Source organism: Haliotis rubra, unplaced genomic scaffold (assembly GCF_003918875.1).
Source record: "Haliotis rubra isolate DU_JTF1 unplaced genomic scaffold, ASM391887v1 Scf413, whole genome shotgun sequence".
Classification (NCBI taxonomy): Eukaryota; Metazoa; Mollusca; class Gastropoda; order Lepetellida; family Haliotidae; genus Haliotis; species Haliotis rubra.
This window is the reverse complement of record NW_025767095.1, coordinates 685,811-711,098: the sequence shown is the minus strand read 5'-3', so window position 1 is coordinate 711,098 and position 25,288 is coordinate 685,811. Positions and strand designations below refer to the sequence as shown.

General features: G+C 47.7%; 1 protein-coding gene across 9 annotated transcripts in view; it reads right to left on the bottom strand.

Annotated features, from left to right (window-relative positions):
- The window catches only part of LOC124288156, a 64,655-nt gene that overhangs the window by 20,657 nt on the left and 18,710 nt on the right, over positions 1–25,288 (bottom strand). For 4 of the 9 annotated variants that reach the window (XM_046724727.1, XM_046724729.1, XM_046724730.1 and 1 more), the window contains 5 exons: positions 24,001–24,051; positions 18,038–18,088; positions 16,495–16,545; positions 14,995–15,012; positions 9,823–10,035 (listed from right to left, as the gene is read on the bottom strand). In XM_046724727.1, the coding sequence (XP_046580683.1) occupies positions 9,823–10,035; positions 14,995–15,012; positions 16,495–16,545; positions 18,038–18,088; positions 24,001–24,051 (384 nt within the window). Of the gene's footprint in view, positions 1–9,822; positions 10,036–14,994; positions 15,013–16,494; positions 16,546–18,037; positions 18,089–21,341; positions 21,394–24,000; positions 24,052–25,288 lie in introns of all 9 variants that reach the window. The other 5 variants (XM_046724734.1, XM_046724733.1, XM_046724735.1 and 2 more) reach the window with 2 other exon arrangements.

Genomic DNA, 25,288 nt, shown 5'->3' with positions numbered 1-25,288 from the left:
TAGTAATGATAGCCAAACATCAGCAATGTCAGTATACTGTTAGTAACATACGTACATATCGCCGTAATATGGGTGAATGATAGATCAACATCAGTAATAACATAATCAGCAGCAATGTTAGCAACAAGGTAATGTAACACCGTAATCGCACATGTATGAAATCGATAGTCAAACATCAGTACATACCGCAGCATGTTAGCAATATGTAATCAACATGTATGAAATCGACAGCCAACATCAGGCAATCACACGTTAGCACATGTAATGCATCACCAACACGTAGGAATGATAGCCAAATATGACCACATGAACGACAGCCAAGACACACACAAAGAGACACCAAGAATGGACACACACATGAATGACACACACACAGACACACACACACACATGGAAATGAGACACACACAATATGAATGACACACAGAATGGAGACACACACACACACACAAGAAACACACACAGTGCACAAGACACACACAAGACACACACACACAAGGAATGAGACACACAGAATATGAAGACACAAAATATGGAATGGAGGAAGACAGTAATATAACAGCATGAATATGGACACCAAAATATAGCCACACACACACAAGGAATGACATGGAAGACACGAATATGTAGAATGACACACAGCACACACACATGTAGAATGACACACACACAACACACAGAATATGGAAGACAGAATGACACACACACACATGGACACACAACGGTCTGTATACACAGCAGTATAGACAGGAATGACCACACACAAAAACAAGAGACACAGAATGGACTGATGGACTGACACACGACACAAATATATGGATGAACATGGATAAATAGTTGACATGGGAGGCCGAAGAAGGAGACACGAAATATATATAGAAAGAATGGATAAATAATGGATGGAAGAAATAATATAGTGGATGGATAAGGAAATGGATAGAATGGATGAAGAAGGATAGAAGAAGGATAAAAGGACAGGGGTGGAGGAAGACATGGAAGAAATGATATATAGTATGGAGGAAGGAAGGAAGAAATGACAGAGGGGAGAGGAATGGAAGAAGGACAGAATGGAAGAATGGACATATGGAAGGAAAGGAAAATAGGGATGGAGGAAGGAAATGGACATAGAATGGAAATGGACATATAGAGGGATGGAAGGATATGGACATGGATAAGAAATGGATATAATGGAAGAAGGGATGGATAAATGGATATATAGGGGTGGAAGAAATGGATATAGGGGGGAATGGAAGGAAGGTGGATGGATAAATAGAAGGACAGGAGATGCCCCACTGACAAGCAGTCGGCGACACAGAGGGCGGAGTAACGCCTACTGACAACAGTCAACATAGAGGGATGCAGTATTCCTACTGACAACAGTCGACACAGAGGGGGTGGAGTAACACTCTACTTACAACAGTCGACACAGAGGGTGGAAGTAACACCTACTGACAACAGTTTACACAGAGGGTGGAGTATGCACCTACTGACAACAGTCGACACAGAGGCATGGGTAATGCCTACTGACAACAGTCGACACAGAGGATGGAAGTATGCCTAATGACAACAACAGTCGACACAGGAGGGAGAGATGTAACACCTACTGACAGCAGTCGGCACAGAGGGATGAGGTAAACCTAATGACAACAGTTTACACAGAGGGATGAGGTGTGCTTACCTACTTACAGCAATTGACAAGCAGAGGATTGAGTATGCCTACTGACAGATGGTCGACGCACTGGACACAGAGGAACCTACTGCACACCTACAAGTCGACACAGAGGGATGTAGTAATGCCTACTGGACACACAGTCGACAGCAGAGGGATGGAGTAACACCTACTGACAACAGTCGACACAGAGGGGCGGGTAACGCCTACAGGCACACAGTCAACATAGAGGGATGACAGGTGGAGACTACTGGATGGACAGTCGACACAGACAGGTGGAGTAACACCTACGCACACACAGGATCGACACAGAGGGATGGAGTAATGCCTACTGACACACAGGATCGACACAGAGGGATGGAATACAAGCCTACTGACACAGGCAAGTCGACAGACACACAAATGGATGTAGACACTGGACTTACACACAGTCGACACAGAGGTGGAAGTAACACTTACTGACAACAGTCGGCACAGGGGATGGTGTAACGCACTACTGACAACAGTCGACACAGAGGGATGGAGTAACGCCTACTGACAACAGTCGACACAGAGGGGTGGAGTATTCCTACTGACAACGAAGTCGACACAGAGGGATGGGTAATGCCTAATGACAACAGTCGACAGCAGAGGGAGGGTAACACAGTGGATGGACGACACAGACACACAGAGGAGTGGCCACACTGACAACACACACAGAGGGGTGGAGACACACACACAGGCACAGTCGACACACACAAGGACACAGTGGATGGAGACACACAGTCGACACACCCCACTGACACACACACACATGGACACACACGACAAAGGTACTGAGGAAAATGCACACTGTGACACACAGGAGTGAGGCCACACAGACACAAGGATGGAGACACAACAGTCAGACACAGTGGATGGACACATGGAGACACCACACACACAAGGACACACACGAGTGGAGTGGAGGCACACACAAACACAGTGAACACACACACCACACACAGACATGGAGACACACACAGCATGGAGGCAACAGACACACACAGCTGACACAGGGATGGACGACACCGTAGCACACACAGAGTGGATGGAATAATGCCTACATGGACAACGGGTGACACAGAGGATGGAAGTAACGCCTACTGACAACAGTCGGACACAGAGGGATGGAGTAATGACACAGAGGGATGATGCCACTGACAACAGTCGACACAGAGGGATGGGAATGCCTACTGACAACAGTCGACACAGAGGGATGGAGTAAAGCCTACTGACAACAGTCGACACAGAGAGGGATGGTGTAACACCTACTTACAACAGTCGACACAGAGGGGTGGAGTAACACCACTGACAACAGTCGGACACAGAGGGATGGGAAGTAACGCCTACTGACAACAACAGTCGACACAGAGGGATGGAGTAATGCCTACTGACAACAGTCGACACAGAGGGATGGAGAGTGGAGTATGCCTACTGACAAGGGGAGGAGTAACACCCACGACACAGAGGGATGGAGTAACACCTACTGACAACAGTCTACACACAGTGGATGGAGGTAACACCACTGACAACAGGTGGCACAGGGGATGGATGGTAACGCCTACTGACAACAGTCGTCGACACAGAGGGGATGGGAAGTAACGCCTACCAGAGGGACAACAGTCGACAAAGAGGGATTGAGTAATGCCTACTGACAACAGTCGACACAGAGGGATGGAGTAACGCCCACTGACAACAGTCGACACAGAGGGATGGAGTGAAAATGCCTACTGACAACAGTCGACACAGAGGATGGAGTAATGCCTACTGACAACAGTCGACACAGAGGGATGGAGTAAGCCTACTGACAATAAAAGCCACCGACAACAGTCGACAACAGAGGGATGGATCGTAACAGTCGACACAGAGGGCGGACAACAGTCGACACAGAGGGTGGAGTAACACCACTGACAACAGTCGACACAGAGGGATGGAGCTTAACGCCTACTGACAACAGTCGACACAGAGGGATGGAGTAACACCTACTGACAACAGTCGACACAGAGGGATGGAGAGTACATGCCTAGCATGGAGACACAACAGTCGACACAGAGGGATGGAGTAACAGCCTACTGACAATATGAGTAAGTCGACACAGAGGGATGGAGTATGCAGCTCTACACAGAGGACGGCGGACAACACAACGACACAGAGTGGGATGACAACAGCCACAAGAGGATGATGTAACACTGACAACAGTCGACACAGAGGGGATGAACACCACACAGCCTATGGAGACAACAGTCGACACCAGAGGGATGGATGGAGACAACAGTCGACAACACTGGAGACACTCTACAGACAACAGTCGACACAGAGGGGGATGGAATAATGGTAACCTACTGACAGGGATGGAGTCGACACAGAGGGATAGGAGCACAGGGTGGAGTAAAGCCTACGACAACAGTCGACACAGAGGGATGGAGTAATGGCTACACGACAACAGTCGACACAGAGGTTGACAGTAACACCTGCTGACAACAGTCGACACAGAGGGATGGAGTATGCCTTACCTGACAACAGTCGACACAGAGGGATGGAGTAACGCCTACTGACAACAGTCGACACAGAGGGATGGAGTATGCCTACTGACAACAGTCGACACAGAGGGATGGAGTAATGCCTACTGACAACAGTCGACACAGAGGATGGAGTAAAAGCCTACTGACAACAGTCGACACAGAGGGATGGTGTAATCAGCCTACGACAACAGCTCCAGACACAGAGGATGGTGAGACACCGACACACAGTCGACACAGGACAGTAAAGCCTACTGACAACAGGTCGGCACAGGATGGATTGAGTAATGCCTACTGACAACAGTCGACAAAGAGGGATGGAGTAATGCCTACTGACAACAGTCGACACAGAGGATGGAAGTAATGCCTACTGACAATAGTCGACACAGAGGGATGGCGTAACACCTATGGACAACAGTCGACACAGAGGATGGAATGCCTACTGACAACAGTCGACACACAGGGGATGGATAACGATGTAACACCTACAGAGGGGACAACAGTCAGACACAGAGGGATGGAGTAACACCACTGACAACAGACACAGCACATGGGGGATGGACAACAGTCGACACAGAGAGGTAATGGCCTACAGCCTAGGGTATAACAACAGTCGACACAGAGGGCTGGAGTAACGCCTACTGACAACAGTCGACAAAGAGGGATGGTTGGAGTAATGCCTAACTGACAACAGTCGACACAGAGGGATGGAGGTAACGCCTACTGACAGCAGTCGGACACAGAGGTAACGTCAGCCCATCACAAGAAAGTCGACACAGAGGTGGATGGCCTACTGACAACAGTCGACACAGAGGGATGGAGTAATGCCTACTGACAACAGTCGACACAGAGGGATGGAGTAATGCCTACTGACAACAGTCGACACAGGATGGAGATGGTGACAACACGACACAGAGGGATGGAGTAACACCTACTTACAACAGTCTACACAGAGGGGTGGAGTAACACCACTGACAACAGTCGGCACAGGGGGATGGTGTAACGCCTACTGACAACAGTCGACACAGAGGGCTGGAGTAACGCCTACTGACAACAGTCGACAAAGAGGGATTGAGTAATGCCTACTGACAACAGTCGACACAGAGGGATGGAGTAATGCCTACTGACAATAGTCGACACAGAGGGATGGAGTATGCCTGCTGACAACAGTCGACACAGAGGGATGGAGTAATGCCTACTGACAACAGTCGACACATGGGGATGAAGTAACGCCTACTGACAACAGTCGACACAGAGGGATGGAGTAACGCCTACTGACAACAGTCGACACAGAGGGATGGAATAATGCCTACTGACAACAGTCGACACAGAGGGATGGAGAATGCCTACTGACAACAGTCGACACAGAGGGATGGAGTAATGCCTACTGACAACAGTCGACACAGAGGGATTGAGTAACACCTGCTGACAACAGTCGACACAGAGGGGTGGAGTAATGCCTACTGACAACAGTCGACACAGAGGGATGGAGTAACGCCTACTGACAACAGTCGACACAGAGAGATGGAGTAACACCTACTGACAACAGTCGACACAGAGGGATGGAGTAATGCACCTACTGACAACAGAGGGAGTAATGCCTACGACACAGAGGGATAGAGTAACACCTACTGACAACAGTCGACACAGAGGGATGGTGTAACACCTTACTGACAAACAGTCGACACAGAGGGATGGAGTAACACCTACTGACAACAGTCGACACAGATGGATGGAGTAATGCCTACTGACAACAGTCGACACAGAGGGATGGAGTAACTGCCTACTGACAACAGTCGACACAGAGGGTGCAGTAACGCCTACTGACAACAGTCGACACATAGGGATGGAATAATACCTACTGACAACAGTCGACACAGAGGGGTCGAGTAACGCCTAATGACAACAGTCGACACAGAAGGATGGAATAATGCCTACTGATAACAGTCGACACAGAGGGATGGAGTATGCCTACTGACAACAGTCGACACAGAGGGATGGAGTAAAGCCTACTGACAACAGTCGACACAGAGGGGTGGAGTAACACCTACTGACAACAGTCGACACAGAGGGGTGGAGTAACACCTACTGACAACAGTCGGGACAGGGGGATGGTGTAACACCTACTGACAAGCAGTCAACACTGAGGGATGGAGTAACGCCTACTGACAACAGTCGACAAAGAGGGATTGAGTAATGCCTACTGACAACAGTCGACACAGAGGGATGGAGTAACGCCTACTGACAACAGTCGACACAGAGGGATGGAGTAATGCCTACTGACAACAGTCGACACAGAGGGATGGAGTAATGCCTACTGACAACAGTCGACACAGAGGGATGGAGTAAAGCCTACTGACAACAGTCGACACAGAGGGATGGTGTAACACCTACTTACAACAGTCTACACAGAGGGGTGGAGTAACACCACTGACAACAGTCGGCACAGGGGGATGGTGTAACGCCTACTGACAACAGTCGACACAGAGGGCTGGAGTAACGCCTACTGACAACAGTCGACAAAGAGGGATTGAGTAATGCCTACTGACAACAGTCGACACAGAGGGATGGAGTAATGCCTACTGACAATAGTCGACACAGAGGGATGGAGTATGCCTGCTGACAACAGTCGACACAGAGGGATGGAGTAATGCCTACTGACAACAGTCGACACATGGGGATGAAGCAACGCCTACTGACAACAGTCGACACAGAGGGATGGAGTAACGCCTACTGACAACAGTCGACACAGAGGGATGGAATAATGCCTACTGACAACAGTCGACACAGAGGGATGGAGAATGCCTACTGACAACAGTCGACACAGAGGGATGGAGTAATGCCTACTGACAACAGTCGACACAGAGGGATTGAGTAACACCTGCTGACAACAGTCGACACAGAGGGGTGGAGTATGCCTACTGACAACAGTCGACACAGAGGGATAGAGTAACACCTACTGACAACAGTCGACACAGAGAGATAGAGTAACACCTACTGACAACAGTCGACACAGAGGGATAGAGTAACACCTACTGACAACAGTCGACACAGAGGGATAGAGTAACACCTACTGACAATAGTCGACACAGGGGGATGGTGTAACACCAACTGACAAACAGTCGACACAGAGGGATGGAGTAACACCTACTGACAACAGTCGACACAGATGGATGGAGTAACGCCTACTGACAACAGTCGACACAGAGGGATGGAGTAACGCCTACTGACAACAGTCGACACAGAGGGGTGCAGTAACGCCTACTGACAACAGTCGACACAGAGGGATGGAATAATGCCTACTGACAACAGTCGACACAGAGGGGTGGAGTAACGCCTAACTGACAACAGTCGACACAGAAGGATGGAATAATGCCTACTGATAACAGTCGACACAGAGGGATGGAGTATGCCTACTGACAACAGTCGACACAGAGGGATGGAGTAAAGCCTACTGACAACAGTCGACACAGAGGGGTGGAGTAACACCTACTGACAACAGTCGACACAGAGGGGTGGAGTAACACCTACTGACAACAGTCGACACAGAGGGATGGTGTAACACCTACTGACAACAGTCGACACAGAGGGATGGAGTAACGCCTACTGACAACAGTCGACACAGAGGGATGGAGTAATGCCTACTGACAACAGTCGACACAGAGGGATGGAGTAACGCCTACTGACAACAGTCGACACAGAGGGATGGAGTAACGCCTACTGACAACAGTCGACACAGAGGGGTGGAGTAACACCTACTGACAACAGTCGACACAGAGGGGTGGAGTAACACCTACTGACAACAGTCGGGACAGGGGGATGGTGTAACACCTACTGACAAGCAGTCGACACTGAGGGATGGAGTAACGCCTACTGACAACAGTCGACACAGAGGGATGGAGTAACGCCTACTGACAACAGTCGACACAGACAGAGAGACAAGATATTCTTCCTTAAGTGGCATTTAGAAGCTGGTATGATGAAGAGGAACACATTATATGGATAGACAACTTCTTTGTTGCAGTAGATGCGACGTTTCGGTGTAGATCCTAACACCGTTATCAAGCAAATGATACACAACATGTGCACAAGGAGAACCACACCCAAGCCCACCCGAACCATACCATCCTTTGGAATAACATCAGCATCCTAGAAGCCAACCGGTCAGATTACAAGATAAGAAAACTCTTAGAGGCAATCAACCCCAAACGACACAACCTGACAATCAACAGAGATAAAGGTTATTACATCCTTACGGCTTACGATCAACTAATCAAGCCTAATCAAGAATAGCCCGACCTTTGTCTACTGGCTTCAATCAATTCCTATCACAACAAGTCTCATGTCGACACACTGTACATCAACCTCTTCTATTGTATAAACCAATACCCGTCATGTATATATTTCTCCTTATGCACATGTTGTGCATCATTTGCTTGATAACGCTGTTAGGATCTACACAAAACAAAGAAGTTGTCTATCCATATAAAGTGTTCCTCTTCAACAAGATATACTACTTACTACACCTACTGACAACAGTCGACACAGGGGATGGTGTAACACCTGCTGACAACAGTCGACACGGAGGGGTGGAGTAACACCTACTGACAACAGTCGACACAGAGGGATGGAGTAAAGCCTACTGACAACAGTCGACACAGGGGAATGGTGTAACACCTGCTGACAACAGTCGACACAGAGGGGTGGAGTAACACCTACTGACAACAGTCGACACAGGGGGTTGGTGTAACACCTACTGACAACAGTCGACACAGGGGAATGGTGTAACACCTACTGACAACAGTCGACACAGGGGAATGGTGTAACACCTGCTGACAACAGTCGACACAGGGGGTTGGAGTAACACCAACTGACAACAGTCGACACAGAGGGGTGGAGTAACACCTACTGACAACAGTCGACACAGAGGGGTGGAGTAACACCTACTGACAACAGTCGACACAGGGGGTTGGTGTAACACCTACTGACAACAGTCGACACAGGGGAATGGTGTAACACCTACGGACAACAGTCGACACAGAGGGATGGTGTAACACCTACTGACAACAGTCGACACAGGGGAATGGTGTAACACCTACTGACAACAGTCGACACAGGGGAATGGTGTAACACCTACTGACAACAGTCGACACAGAGGGTTGGTGTAACACCTACTGACAACAGTCGACACAGGGGAATGGTGTAACACCTACTGACAACAGTCGACACAGGGGAATGGTGTAACACCTGCTGACAACAGTCGACACAGGGGTTGGAGTAACACCTACTGACAACAGTCGACACAGAGGGGTGGAGTAACACCTGCTGACAACAGTCGACACAGAGGGGTGGAGTAACACCTACTGACAACAGTCGACACAGAGGGATCGACACAGAAAGGGATGGAAAGCCTACTTACAACAGTCGACACAGAGGGGTGGAGTAACACCTGCTGACAACAGTCGACACAGGGGGATGGTGTAACACCTGCTGACAACAGTCGACACAGGGGGATGGTGTAACACCTACTGACAATAGCCGACACAGGGGATGGTGTAACACCTACTGACAACAGCTGATACAGACAGATGTAGAACAAGATATACTACTTACTGCAGCCGTGCACGAGATGCGGCCAGTTGCAAGTCAGAGCCTTGTTGTCCCACACAAGACCGGGGGAGCAGTGAAATGTGTAGTAGATCTTCCTGTCCTTCACGCACTGGTAGTAGGTGTCGCAGTCGTGTGGATCTCTCACGTAGCCATAGCCTTTGTCGTAGTCGCATTTATCGCATACGACTTGGAAAGTGGTAGCAACCTTTATACTAGCTGTCAACAAAGTGCATGTTTCAGAAGACTTTCAGAAGTGATGCCCATTCCTCAGTTCAACGTTGATACAGGAGTGTATAATAATAACGGTTCAAGAAAAAAAGATAGCTTCATGTCCTGACCATGGTGTGTGGTGTAACTTGTTATGACAATGGCGGATAGTTTCCCATTTGTTGATTGTCAAACCAAGACACTAATTCCTTTGGATTATATTGTCCTCCACTTGGTGCCCTAATATTTCATGACCTTCACTTCGTACCCCACTGTTTCATATGTTTCATTTGATACCCTATTACTTCATCTCCTTCACTTGATACCCTACTATCTGATATACTTCACGTGATACCCTACTATCTGATATACTTCACTTGATACCCTACTATCTGATATACTTCACAGGATACCCTACTATCTGATATACTTCATTTGATACCCTACTATCTGATATACTTCACACCATACCCTACTTTATGATATACTTCACTTGATACCCTCCTATCTGATATACTTCACTTGATACCCTACTATCTGATACACTTCACTTGATACCCTACTATCTGATATACTTCACTTGATACCCTACTATCTGATATACTTCATACCCCACTTCTAATTACACTTCCACTTGATACCACTTACTATTCTACTATCTGATATACTTCACTTGATACCCTACTATCTGATATACTTCACTTGATACCCTACTATCTGATATACTTCACACCATACCCTGGTATCTGATATACCATTAACTACATACCATTAACTTGTTATCATTTACTTGATACCATTAACTTCATACCATTAACTTGAAACCATTAACTTGATACCATTAACTTGATACCCTCTAAATATCCTTCACTAAATATCACTTCATGTCACACCATGCTACCCGCCACTTGCTACCACACCGTGCTACCCGCCACTTGCTACCACACCATGCTACCCGCCACTTGCTACCACACCATGCTACCTGACACTTGCTACCACACCATGCTACCCGCCACTTGCTACCACACTATGCTACCCGCCACTTGCTACCACACTATGCTACCTGCCACTTGCTACCACACCATCCTACCCGCCACTTGCTACCACACTATCCTACCCGCCACTTGCTACCACACCATCCTACCCGCCACTTGCTACCACACCATGCTACCCGCCACTTGCTACCACACCATCCTACCCGCCACTTGCTACCACACCATGCTACCCGCCACTTGCTACCACACCATGCTACCCGCCACTTGCTACCACACTATGCTACCTGCCACTTGCTACCACACCATGCTACCCGTCACTTGCTACCACACCATGCTACCCGCCACTTGGGGTCGCACCATCCCACCCACCACACTTGCTACCACACTCCATGCTACCCGCCACTTGTTACCACACCATCCTACCCGCCACTTGCTACCACACCATGCTACCCGTCACTTGCTACCACACCATGCTACCCGTCACTTGCTACCACACCATGCTACCCGCCACTTGCTACCACACCGTGCTACCCGCCACTTGCTACCACACCATCCTACCCGCCACTTGCTACCACACCATAACTCATAATTCTGGCCACACTTCTGCTACCTCACACTATGCTACCCGCCACTTGCTACGACACCATGCTACCTTCCACTTGCTTCCACACCCTGCTATCCGCCACTTGGTGCCACACCATCCTACCCGCCACATGCAACCACACCATGCTACCCGCCACTTCCTTCCACACCATGCTACCCGCCACTTGCTACCACACCATGCTACCTCGCCACTTGCTACCACACGGGTGCTACCCGCCACTTGTTACCACACTACTCTGCCACCCTTCTACCACTTCCTACCACACCATGCTACCCGCCACACTATATCACCAAAAGCATCAACATACCCACACCTGCTACTCACACCCTGCCACCTTCACACTTGCTACCACACCACCTACACCGCCACTCTATACTCTCACACCATGCCACCTCACACACACCAATCCTACCCATCACTTCCTACCACACCATGCTACCCGCCACTTGCTACCACACCATGCTACCCATCACTTGCTACCACACCATGCTACTCCTGCTACCCACTTGCTACCACTCTGCCAATACCACACCATGCTACCAATCACTTGCTACCACACCATGCTACCCGGCCACTTGCTACACCATCCACTTGCCACCAACTCATGCTACACCTGTGCTACTATGCCACCTTGCCACCTACACCATACCATTACTATGCTACCACATCATTACTCCCACTTGCTGCTACCATCCGCCACTTGTGCTACACCATATACCACCACACACTTTAATCCACACCCATGCTACCACCTACTCCCCCCACTTGCTACCACACCATACCTGCCATCCTGCCAATTTGCCACACACCATACTACCTCCATTCACACCATTCACCACACCACAAGCTACCCGCCACTTGGTTACCACACCCCATGCTACCCACACTTGCTACACACACCATACCCGCCACTTGTTACCACACCATGCCACCCGCCACTTGTTACCACACCATGCCACCCGCCACTTGCTACCACACCATGCCACCTCCACCACGTTACCACCACACCATGCTTCCCGCCACTTTGCCACCACACCATGCCACCCGCCACTTGCTACCACCATACTTGCTCACCACACTTTCACCCGCCACTTGTCACCACCCACACCATGCTACCTGCCACTTTGCTACCACACCATGCTACCTTGCCACACTTTGCTACTCACACACTCATGCATTACCCTGCCACTTGCTACTTACCACACCCATGCTACCCGCCACTCTTGCTACTTTCACCATGCTACCCGCCACTTGTTACCACACCATGCCACCCGCCACTTGTTACCTACACCATACATCTGCCACCTTACCACCACCATGCCACTTCTTGCCACTTGCTACCACACCATGCTACCCGCCACACTTGCTACCACACCATGCTACCACCACACTTGCTACCACACCATGCTACCTGCCACTTGCTACCACAACCATTCTACTCCGCCACTTGCCACCACACCATCTTATTCGCCACTCTACCACACCGTGCTACTCCACACTTGCTACCACACCATGCCACCTGCACCCACTTGCTACCACACCATCCCACCCGCCACTTGTTACCACACCGCTACTGCTTCCTGCTACTTACTACCACACCATCCTACATGTTACACTTCACTTCCTACCACACCATCCTACCTGCCACTCTGCAACACACACCATGCTACCCATCACTTGTTACCATTAACCATGCCACTCCATCACTTGTGCCACCACACCATGCTACCCACACTTGCACCCACCACACCATGCATGCCACCACACTTGCAATTTCACACCATGCCACCTCATCACTCTTACCACACACACCATGCCAGCACTACACTTACTCACTAACCATGCCACCCATCACTTGCTACCACACCATGCTGCCACCTGCCACACTTACACTGCCACACCATGCCACCCACACTTGCTACCACACCATGCTACTCCACACTTGCTAATCACTTCATACCACACCATATACTCATTAATCCATCACTTGCTTCCACACCACATGCTACCTGCCACTCCATACCACACCATGCCACCTGCCACTTGCCACTCACACCATGCTACTGCCAGCACTTAACCACACACATGCACTCCTGCCACTTCATACCACACCATCCCACCCATCACTTGCTACCACACCATGCCACTCCACACTTGTTACCACACCATTCCATGCTACCTTGCTACTTATACCACACCATCCTACCCGCCACTTGCTACTACACCATGCTACTCATGCCACTTACAGCCACCACACCATGCTACCTGCAACTTGCTACCACCACACCATGCTACCCATCACTTGTTACCACACCATGCTACCTGCCACTTTGTTACCATTAACTCATGTTACTCCATCACTTTGTTACACCACACCATAAGCCCATGCCACTTGATACACACCATGCTACCCGCCACTTGCTACCACACACCATGCTACCTGCCACTTGCCACCACACACCATGCATCATACTCCGCCACTTATACCACACACATGCTACTCTGCCACTTTGCTACCACACCATGCTACCCGCCACCTCATGTTACCACACCATGCTACCCGCCACTTGCTACCACATTATGCCACACTCATGCTACTACCCGCCACTTTGTTACCACACCATGTTACCTACCCACTACTAACTTACACACCATCCTCACTCCTACTCTCCACTTGTTACCACACCATGCTACCTGCACACTTTGCTACCACACTGCATGCTACTCCGCCACTTTGTGCCACACTATGCTACCCGCCACTTGCTACTACACCATGCTACCCACCATAATTCATGCTACCACACCATGCTACCCATCACTTGCTACCACACCATGCTACCCACCACTTGCTACCACACCATGCTACCCACCACTTGCTACCACACCATGCTACCCACCACTTGCTACCACACCATCCTACCCGCCACTTGCTACCACACCTTATAAGCTACCCAGCCACTTTGTTACCACATGCTACTATGCTACCCCCACTTGTTACCACACCATGCTACCCGCCACTTGCTACCACAACATCATGCTACCTGGCCACTCTTGCTACCACACCATGCTACCCGCCACTTGTGCCACACCATGCTACCCGCCACTTGCTACCACACCATGCTACCCGCCACTTGCTACCATACCATGCTACCCGCCACTTACTACTACACCCTGCTACCCGCCACTTGCTACCACACCGTACTACCCGTCACTTACTTCTACACCATGCTACCCGCCACTAGCTACCACACTATGCTACCCGCAACTTCCTGCCACACCGTGCTACCCACCACCTGCTACCACACCATGCTACACAATCACTACTTACCATCCTTTTGCCCCGCCCCTTCATGCCATGTGTAAACTCACCTTCTTTGACAGCTGAAACTAAAATAAACCTTTATAAGTATTAGTTGTACAATACTGGAAGCAACATCAAACTAAGAGAAAAAGGGATCTAAACAATAATTCACCACATGACTGGTTACCCAGGCACTTGTTACCCCAACCTTACTCCCCAACACAGGTTACCCAGTCACTTGCTAACACACCTTACTCCCCAACACAGGTTACCCAGTCACTTGCTAACACACCTTACCCCCAACACTGGTTACCCAGTCACTTTGCAAGCATTACACCTTACTCCCCAACACGGGTTACACCCAGTCACTTGCTAACACACCCTACTAACACACCCCAACACAGGTTACCCAGTCACTTGCTAACACACCTTACCCCAAACATTGGTTACACAGTCACTTGTTAGCTCACCTTACTCCCCAACACGGATTACCCAGTCACTTACTAACACACCTTACTCCACAACACTGGTTACCCAGACACCCTTTACCTCACCTTCCTCCCCAATACGGGTTACTCAGACACTTGTACCACACACCCCATCTCCCCAACACGGGGTACCCAGACACTTGTTACACCTTACCCAACACTGGCCCCAACACTTGTTACCTACCTTTACTCCCCATCTTGTTACCCAGACCTCACTTTTACTTCCTCCCAACACGGGGTACCCAGACACTTGTTACCTCACCTTACTCCCCAACACTGGTTACCAAGACACCTTTTACCTCACCTTACTCCCCAACACAGGTTACCCAGACACTTGTTACCTCACCTTACTCCCCATCAATCGTTACCCAGACACTTGTTACCTCACCTTACTCCCCATCAATTGTTACCCAGAAACTTGTTACCTCACCTTACTCCCCATCAATTGTTACCCAGATACTTGTTACCTCACCTTACTCCCCATCAATTGTTACCCAGATACTTGTAACTTCACCTTACTCCCCATCAATTGTTACCCAGACACTTGTTACCTCACCTTACTCCCATCAATTGTTACCCCTACACTTGCTACCTCACCTTACTCCGCATCAATTGTTACCCTGACACTTGTTACCTCACCTTACTCACCATCAATTGTTACCCAGATACTTGTTACCTCACCTTACTCCCCATCAATTGTTACCCAGATACTTGTTACCTCACCTTACTCCCCATCAATTGTTACCCAGACACTTGTTACCTCACCTTACTCCCCAACACGGGTTACCCAGACACTTGTTACCTCAACTTACTCCCCATCAATTGCTACCCAGATACTCGTTACCTCACCTTACTCCCCATCAATTGTTACCCAGACACGTGTTACCACACTTACATGTGATAAATATATATAATAAACAACACGTATCTACTACAAGTGTTGCCTAGTTGAGTGTACAGCAGATTGAAGTGGGTGCTGTGATATTGACACGTCCACACATATGCTGTAAACCCGACAGTCAGGTTTGTTATACCAATACTTTCTACCACTGTCTATGTATCTTTCCAGTGGACACCTACCCAGTGACAAGTCGCCTCTTGTTTCATTGGTGAAGCCAATTGGCTGGATAGCTGAAACAACACGAGAGTGTAAATTATCCATATGGACATGTACCTTTGTAGTGTGGTTGTTTAAGCAATTATACAGAAATGAATCTAGCTGATCGCCTAATCTGTCAAACTAAACAACATAATATTATTTGAAGCGTCGTAATTAAGATAAGCTTCACGTCGTCTGTATTTCAGTCTTACTGACTGATGATTTGAAAAGTAAGAACTATGACCAAATTGCGAATACCTGTGTAGACATTGTGTGTACACGTATAGAAGATGACGCCAGTATTTTGCCTGCTGTACTGTTTTGACAAACGACTGCATTTATTCTTCCTAACAAATGAGTATCAGGGCCTAGATTTTCGAAGCTCTCTTAGCGCTAAGATAGTCATAAGTTAATGTTAATGTATGGCACCTACGACTATCTTAGCGCTAAGAGAGCTTCGAAAATCTAGGCCCAGGACTTTTATCAATCCAGCAATCAATGGGCAATGAATACTATGACGCCGACTTATTACTGTACATGAACAGTGTCATTTTTGTGCCTCTTCGATGATTTTGTAATACTTTCTGTCAACACTGTCTTCCCTCTGCTTGGTTGTGAGGCTAGAGCTAGATACGTGAAGTTGGATTGAAGTAAGGTACGAATCACCGTGTTAAGGCTAGAGCTAGACGACTCACTGTTTTAAGGCTAGAGCTAGACGACTCACTGTTTTGTACCCAGACACTTGTGACCTCACCTTACTTCCCAGCACTGGTTACCCAGACACCTTTTACCTCACCTTACTCCCCAACACGGGTTACCCAGACACTTGTTACCTCACCTTACTCCCCAAGACATACTCCCCAACACTGGTTACCCAGACACTTGTTACCTCACCTTACTCCCAAACACTGGTTACCCAGACACCTTTTACCTCACCTTACTCCCCAACACGGGTTACCCAGACACTTACCCCCACCTTTACCTCACCTGGTTACTTCCCAAACACTGGTTACCCAGACACCTTTTACCTCACCTTACTCCCACAACACTGTTTGCAATACCTCCAGACACTTATTTTTTACTCACAGACACCTTTACCTCACCTTACTCCCCAACACGGGTTACCCAGACACTCGTTACCCCACCTTACTCCCCAACACTGGTTACCCAGACACTTGTTACCTCACCTTACTCCCCAACACGAGTTACCCAGACACTTGTTACCTCACCTTACTCCCCTCAATTGTTATTTGCATTAACACTTGTTAATGAAGACACTTGTTACCTCACCTACATCTCCACAACACTGGTTACCCAGACACTTGTTACCTCACCTTACTCCCCAACACGGGTTACCCAGACACTTGTTACCTCACCTTACTCCCCATCAAGTGTTACCCAGACACGTGTTACCTCACCTTACTCCCCATCAATTGTTACCCAGACACTTGTTACCTCACCTTACTCCCCCATCAATTGTTACCCAGACACGTGTTACCACACTTTATGGTGGCTACCTTACACCCGGTGATGATACGTCACTTGGCTCATTCGTTAACCCACTTGGCTGGGGTGCTGAAACAATATGAACAGATATCATACCCATATTGATATGCACCTGTTTGAAGCAAATGTACATATAGCTACTCGTGAAGACATTAATCGATTAATATATTGATATTAATATTAGTCAGAGAAGTTGACAAACATGTGATGAATATGCATGATAAACACCATGTATCTACTACAAGTGTTGCCTAGTTGAGTGTACAGCAGATTGAAGTGGGTGTTGTGATATTGACACGCTCCACACATATGCTGTAAACCCGACAGTCAGGTTTGTAATACTAATACTTTCTACCACTGTCTATGTATCTTCCAGTGGACACCTACCCAGCGACAAGTCGCCACTTGTTACCTCACTTTACTCCCCAACACAGGTTACCCAGTCACTTGCTTACACACCTTACCCCAAACACGGGTTACACAGTCGCTTGTTACCTCACCTTACTCCCCAACACAGGTTACCCAGTCACTTGCTAACACACCTTACCCCCAACACGGGTTACACAGTCACTTGTTACCCCTCACCTTACTCCCCATCAATTGTTACCCAGACACTTGTTACCTCACCTTACTCCCCAACACGGTTACCCAGTCACTTGCTACCACACCTTTTACTAACCCCAACACAGGTTACCTCACCTTAGTCCCCACACTTGTTACCCAGACACTCACCTTACCTTTTACCCCAACACTGGTTACCCAGACACTTGTTACCTCACCTTACTCCCCAACACGGGTTACCCAGACACACTTACCTCACCTTACTCCCCCAACACTGGTTACCCAGACACTTGTTACCTCACCTTACTCCCCAACACGGGTTACCCAGACACTTGTTACCTCACCTTACTCCCCATCATATTGTTAACCAGACACTTGTTACCTCATCTCCCCTCAATTGTTACCCAGACACTTGTTACCCAGACACTCCCCCCATCAATTGTTACCCAGACACTTGTTACCTCACCTTAATAACCATCAATTGTTACCCAGACACTTGTTACCTCACCTTAGTTCCCATCTGTTCTACCCAGACACTTGTTACCACACCCTACACCACAACACGAGTTACCCAGTCACTTGTTACCCCACCTGACTCCCCAACACAGGTTACCCAGTCACTTGATAACACACTTACCCCCAACACGGGTTACCCAGTCACTTGTTACCTCACCTTACTCCCCATCAATTGTTACCCAGACACTTGCTACCTCACCTTACTCCCCATCAGTTCTTACCCAGATACTTGTTACCTCACCTTACTCCCCATCAGTTGTTACCAAGACGCATGTTAAATCACCTTACTCCCCATCAATTGTTACCCAGACACTTGTTACCTCACCATACTCCCTATCAATTGTTACCCAGACACTTGTTATCTTACCTTACGCTCCATCAGTTGTTACCCAGACGCTTGTTACCTCACCTTACTCCCCATCAGTTGTTACCCAGACGCATGTTTAATCACCTTACTCCCCATCAATTGTTACCCAGACACTTGTTACCTCACCTTACTCCCTATCAATTGTTAACCAGACACTTGTTACCTTACCTTACTCTCCATGAGTTGTTACCCAGACACTTGTTACCTCACCTTACTCCCCATCAATTGTTACCCAGACACTTGTTACCTCACCTTACTCCCCATCAATTGTTACCCAGACACTTGCTACCTCACCTTACTCCCCATCAATTGCTACCCAGATACTTGTTACCTCACCTTACTCCCCATCAGTTGTTACCAAGACGCATGTTAAATCACCTTACTCCCCATCAATTGTTACCCAGACACTTGTTACCTCACCATACTCCCTATCAATTGTTACCCAGACACTTGTTACCTTACCTTACGCTCCATCAGTTGTTACCCAGACGCTTGTTACCTCACCTTACTCCCCATCAGTTGTTACCCAGACGCATGTTTAATCACCTTACTCCCCATCAATTGTTACCCAGACACTTGTTACCTCACCTTACTCCCTATCAATTGTTAACCAGACACTTGTTACCTTACCTTACTCTCCATGAGTTGTTACCCAGACACTTGTTACCTCACCTTACTCCCGTTCAGTTGTTACCCAGACATTTGTTACCTCACCTTACTCCCCATCAATTGTTACCCAGATACTTGTTTCCTCACCTTACTCCCCATCAATTGTTGCCCAGACACTTGTTACCTCACCTTACTCCCCATCAATTGTTACCCAGACAATTGTTACCTCACCTTACTCCCCATCAAGTGTTACACAGTCACTTGTAACATCACCTTACTCCCCATCAATTGTAACCCAGATACTTGTTACCTCACCTTACTCCCCATCAGTTGTTACCCAGACACTTGTTACCTCACCTTACTCCCCATCAATTGTTACCCAGACACTTGTTACCTCACCTTACTCCCCATCAATGGTTACCCAGACACTTGTTACCTCTCCTTACGCCCCATCAATTGTTACCCAGACACTTGATACCTCACTTTACTCACCATCAAATGTTACCAAGATACTTATTAAATCACCTTACTCTCCATCAGTTGTTACCCAGACACTTGTTACCTCACCTTACTCCCCATCAGTTGTAACCCAGACACTTGTTACCTCACCTTACTCCCCATCAATTGTTACCCAGACACTTGTTACCTCACCTTACTCCCCATCAATGGTTACCCAGACACTTGTTACCTCTCCTTACGCCCCATCAATTGTTACCCAGACACTTGTTACCTCACTTAACTCACCATCAATTGTTACCCAGATACTTGTTACCTCACCTTACTCCCCATCAGTTGTTACCCAGACACTTGTTTACCCTCACCATACTACCCACACTTGTTCTTGCACCCAGACATCATGTTACCTCACCTTGTTACCCACCATCATTCCCATCAATTGTTAGACACTTGTCCTCACCTTATCTCCCATCAGTTGTTACCCACCTTGTTACCTCACCCATCCATCTATTGTTACCCAGACACTTGTTACCTCACCTTATCTCCCATCAGTTGTTACCCAGACACTTGTTACCTCACCTTTACTCTCCATCCATTGTTACCCAGACACTTGTTACCTCACCTTTTACTCCCCCATCAAGTGTTACCCAGACGCTTGTTACCCCCACCTTACTCCCCATCAATTGTTACCCAGACACTTGTTACCTCCCATTACTTACCATCAATTGTTACCCAGACACTTGTTGCCTCACCTTACTCCCCATCAATTGTTACCCAGACACGTGTTACCACACTTTATGGGTGGCTACCTACCCGTGTGATGATACGTCACTTGGCTCATCTGTTAACCCACTTGGCTGGGGTGCTGAAACAATATGAACAGATATCATACCCATATTGATATGCACCTGTTTGAAGCAAATGTACATATAGCTACTCGTGAAGACATTAATCGATTAATATATTGATATTAATATTAGTCTGAGAAGTTGACAAACATGTGATAAATATGCATAATAAACACCATGTATCTACTACAAGTGTTGCCTAGTTGAGTGTACAGCAGATTGAAGTGGGTGTTGTGATATTGACACGCTCCACACATATGCTGTAAACCCGACAGTCAGGTTTGTTATACCAATACTTTCTACCACTGTCATGTATCTTTCCAGTGGACACCCTACCCAGTGACAAGTCGCCACTTGTTACCTCACTTTACTCCCCAACACAGGTTACCCAGTCACTTGCTTACACACCTTACCCCTAACACGGGTTACTCAGTCGCTTGTTACCTCACCTTACTCCCCATCAATTGTTACCCAGACACTTGTTACCTCACCTTACCCCCAACACAGGTTACCCAGTCACTTGTTACCCCACCTTACTCCCCAACACAGGTTACCCAGTCACTTGCTAACACAAGTTACCCCCAACACGGGTTACACAGTCACTTGTTACCTCACCTTACTCCCCATCAATTGTTACCCAGACACTTGTTACCTCACCTTACCCCCAACACGGGTTACCCAGTGACTTGTCGCCCCACCTTACTCCCCAACACAGGTTACCCAGTCACACTTACCTCACCTTACTCCCCAACACTGGTTACCCAGACACTTGTTACCTCACCTTACTCCCCAACACGGGTTACCCAGACACTTGTTACCTCACCTTACTCCCCAACATTGGTTAACCAGACACTTGTTACCTCACCTTACTCCCCATCAATTGTTACCCAGACACTTGTTACCTCAGCTTACTCCCCATCAATTGTTACCCAGACACTTGTTACCTCACCTTAATAACCATCAATTGTTACCCAGACACTTGTTACCTCACCTTAGTTCCCATCAATTGTTACCCAGACACTTGTTACATCACCTTACTCCCCATCAGTTCTTACCCAGACACTTGTTACCTCACCCTACCCACAACACGAGTTACCCAGTCACTTGTTACCCCACCTGACTCCCCAACACAGGTTACCCAGTCACTTGCTAACACACTTTACCCCCAACACGGGTTACCCAGTCACTTGTTACCTCACCTTACTCCCCATCAATTGTTACCCAGACACCTGCTACCTCACCTTACTCCCCATCAGTTCTTACCCAGATACTTGTTACCTCACCTTACTCCCCATCAGTTGTTACCAAGACGAATGTTAAATCACCTTACTCCCCATCAATTGTTACCCAGACACTTGTTACCTCACCATACTCTCTATCAATTGTTACCCAGACACTTGTTACCTTACCTTACTCTCCATCAGTTGTTACCCAGACGCTTGTTACCTCACCTTACTCCCCATCAGTTGTTACCCAGACGCATGTTTAATCACCTTACTCCCCATCAATTGTTACCCAGACACTTGTTACCTCACCTTACTCCCTATCAATTGTTACCCAGACACTTGTTACCTTTTACCTTACTCTCCATGAATTGTTACCTCACCTACCCAGACACTTGTTACCCTCACCTTACTCCCAATCAATTGTTACCCAGACACTTGAGCCACTCTTACCTCACCTTACTCCTGTTCAGTTGTTACCCAGACACTTGTTACCTCACCTTACTCCCCATCAATTGTTACCCAGATACTTGTTTCCTCACCTTACACCCCATCAAGTGTTACACAGTCACTTGTAACCTCACCTTACTCCCCATCAATTGTAACCCAGACACTTGTTACCTCACCTTACTCCCCGTCAGTTGTTACCCAGACACTTCTTACCTCACCTTACTCCCCATCAGTTGTAACCCAGACACTTGTTACCTCACCTTACTCCCCATCAATTGTTACCCAGACACTTGTTACCTCACCTTACTCCCCATCAATGGTTACCCAGACACTTGTTACCTCTCCTTACGCCCCATCAATTGTTACCCAGACACTTGTTACCTCACTTTACTCACCATCAAATGTTACCAAGATACTTGTTACCTCACCTTACTCCCCATCAGTTGTTACCCAGACACTTGTTACCTCACCTTACTAACCATCAGTTCTTACCCAGACACTTGTTACCTCACCTTACTCACCATCATTTGTAAACCAGACACTTGTTACCTCACCTTACTCCCCATCAATTGTTACCCAGACACTTGTTACCTCACCTTATCTCCCATCAGTTGTTACCCAGACACTTGTTACCTCACCTTACTCCCGATCCATTGTTACCCAGACGCTTGTTACCTCACCTTATCTCCCATCAGTTGTTACCCAGACACTTGTTACCTCACCTTACTCCAGATCCATTGTTACCCAGACACTTGTTACCTCACCTTACTCCCCATCAAGTGTTACCCAGACGCTTGTTACCTCACCTTACTCCCCATCAATTGTTACCCAGACACGTGTTACCTCACCTTACTCCCCATCAATTGTTACCCAGACACTTGTTGCCTCACCTTACTCCCCATCAATTGTTACCCAGACACGTGTTACCACACTTTATGGGTGGCTACCTACCCGGTGATGATACGTCACTTGGCTCATTCGTTAACCCACTTGGCTGGGGTGCTGAAACAATATGAACAGATATCATACCCATATTGATATGCACCTGTTTGAAGCAAATGTACATATAGCTACTCGTGAAGACATTAATCGATTAATATATTGATATTAATATTAGTCTGAGAAGTTGACAAACATGTGATAAATATGTATAATAAACACCATGTATCTACTACAAGTGTTGCCTAGTTGAGTGTACAGCAGATTGAAGTGGGTGTTGTGATATTGACACGCTCCACACATATGCTGTAAACCCGACAGTCAGGTTTGTTATACCAATACTTTCTACCACTGTCTATGTATCTTCCAGTGGACACTCTTACCCAGCGACAAGTTGCCACTCTGTCACCTCTCTTTACTACCCCCAACACAGGTTACCCAGTCACTTCCTAACACACCTTTTTACCCCAAACACGGGTTACCCAGTCGCTTGTTACCTCACCTTTTCACCATCAATTATAACCCAGACACTTGTTAACTCCACCTTACTCCCCCATCAATTGTTACCTCAGACACTTGCTACTCCCACTTTTATTGACCATCAATTGTTACCCAGATACTTGCCTACCACCTTACTCCCCCCCATCAGTTGTTACCCACACACTTGTTACCTCACCTTACTCCCCATCAGTTCTTACCCAGACACTTGTTACCTCACCTTACTCCCCATCATTTGTAAACCAGACACTTGTTACCTCACCTTACTCCCCATCAATTGTTACCCAGACACTTGTACCTCACCTTACTCCCCATCAATTGTTACCCAGATACTTGTTACCTCACTTTACGCCCCATCGATTGTTACCCAGACACTTGTTACCTCACCTTACTCCCCATCAATGGTTACCCAGACACTTGTTACCTCTCCTTACGCCCCATCAATTGTTACCCAGACACTTGTTACCTCACTTTACTCACCATCAATTGTTACCCAGATACTTGTTACCTCACCTTACTCCCCATCAGTTGTTACCCAGACACTTGTTACCTCACCTTACTCCCCATCAGTGGTTACCCAGACACTTGTTACCTCACCTTACTCCCCATCATTTGTAAACCAGACACCTGTTACCTCACCTTACTCCCCATCAATTGTTACCCAGACACTTGTTACCTCACCTTACTCCCCATCAACTGTTACCCAGACACTTGTTACCTCACCTTACGCCCCATCGATTGTTACCCAGACACTTGTTACCTCACTTTACTCACCATCAATTGTTACCCAGATACTTGTTAC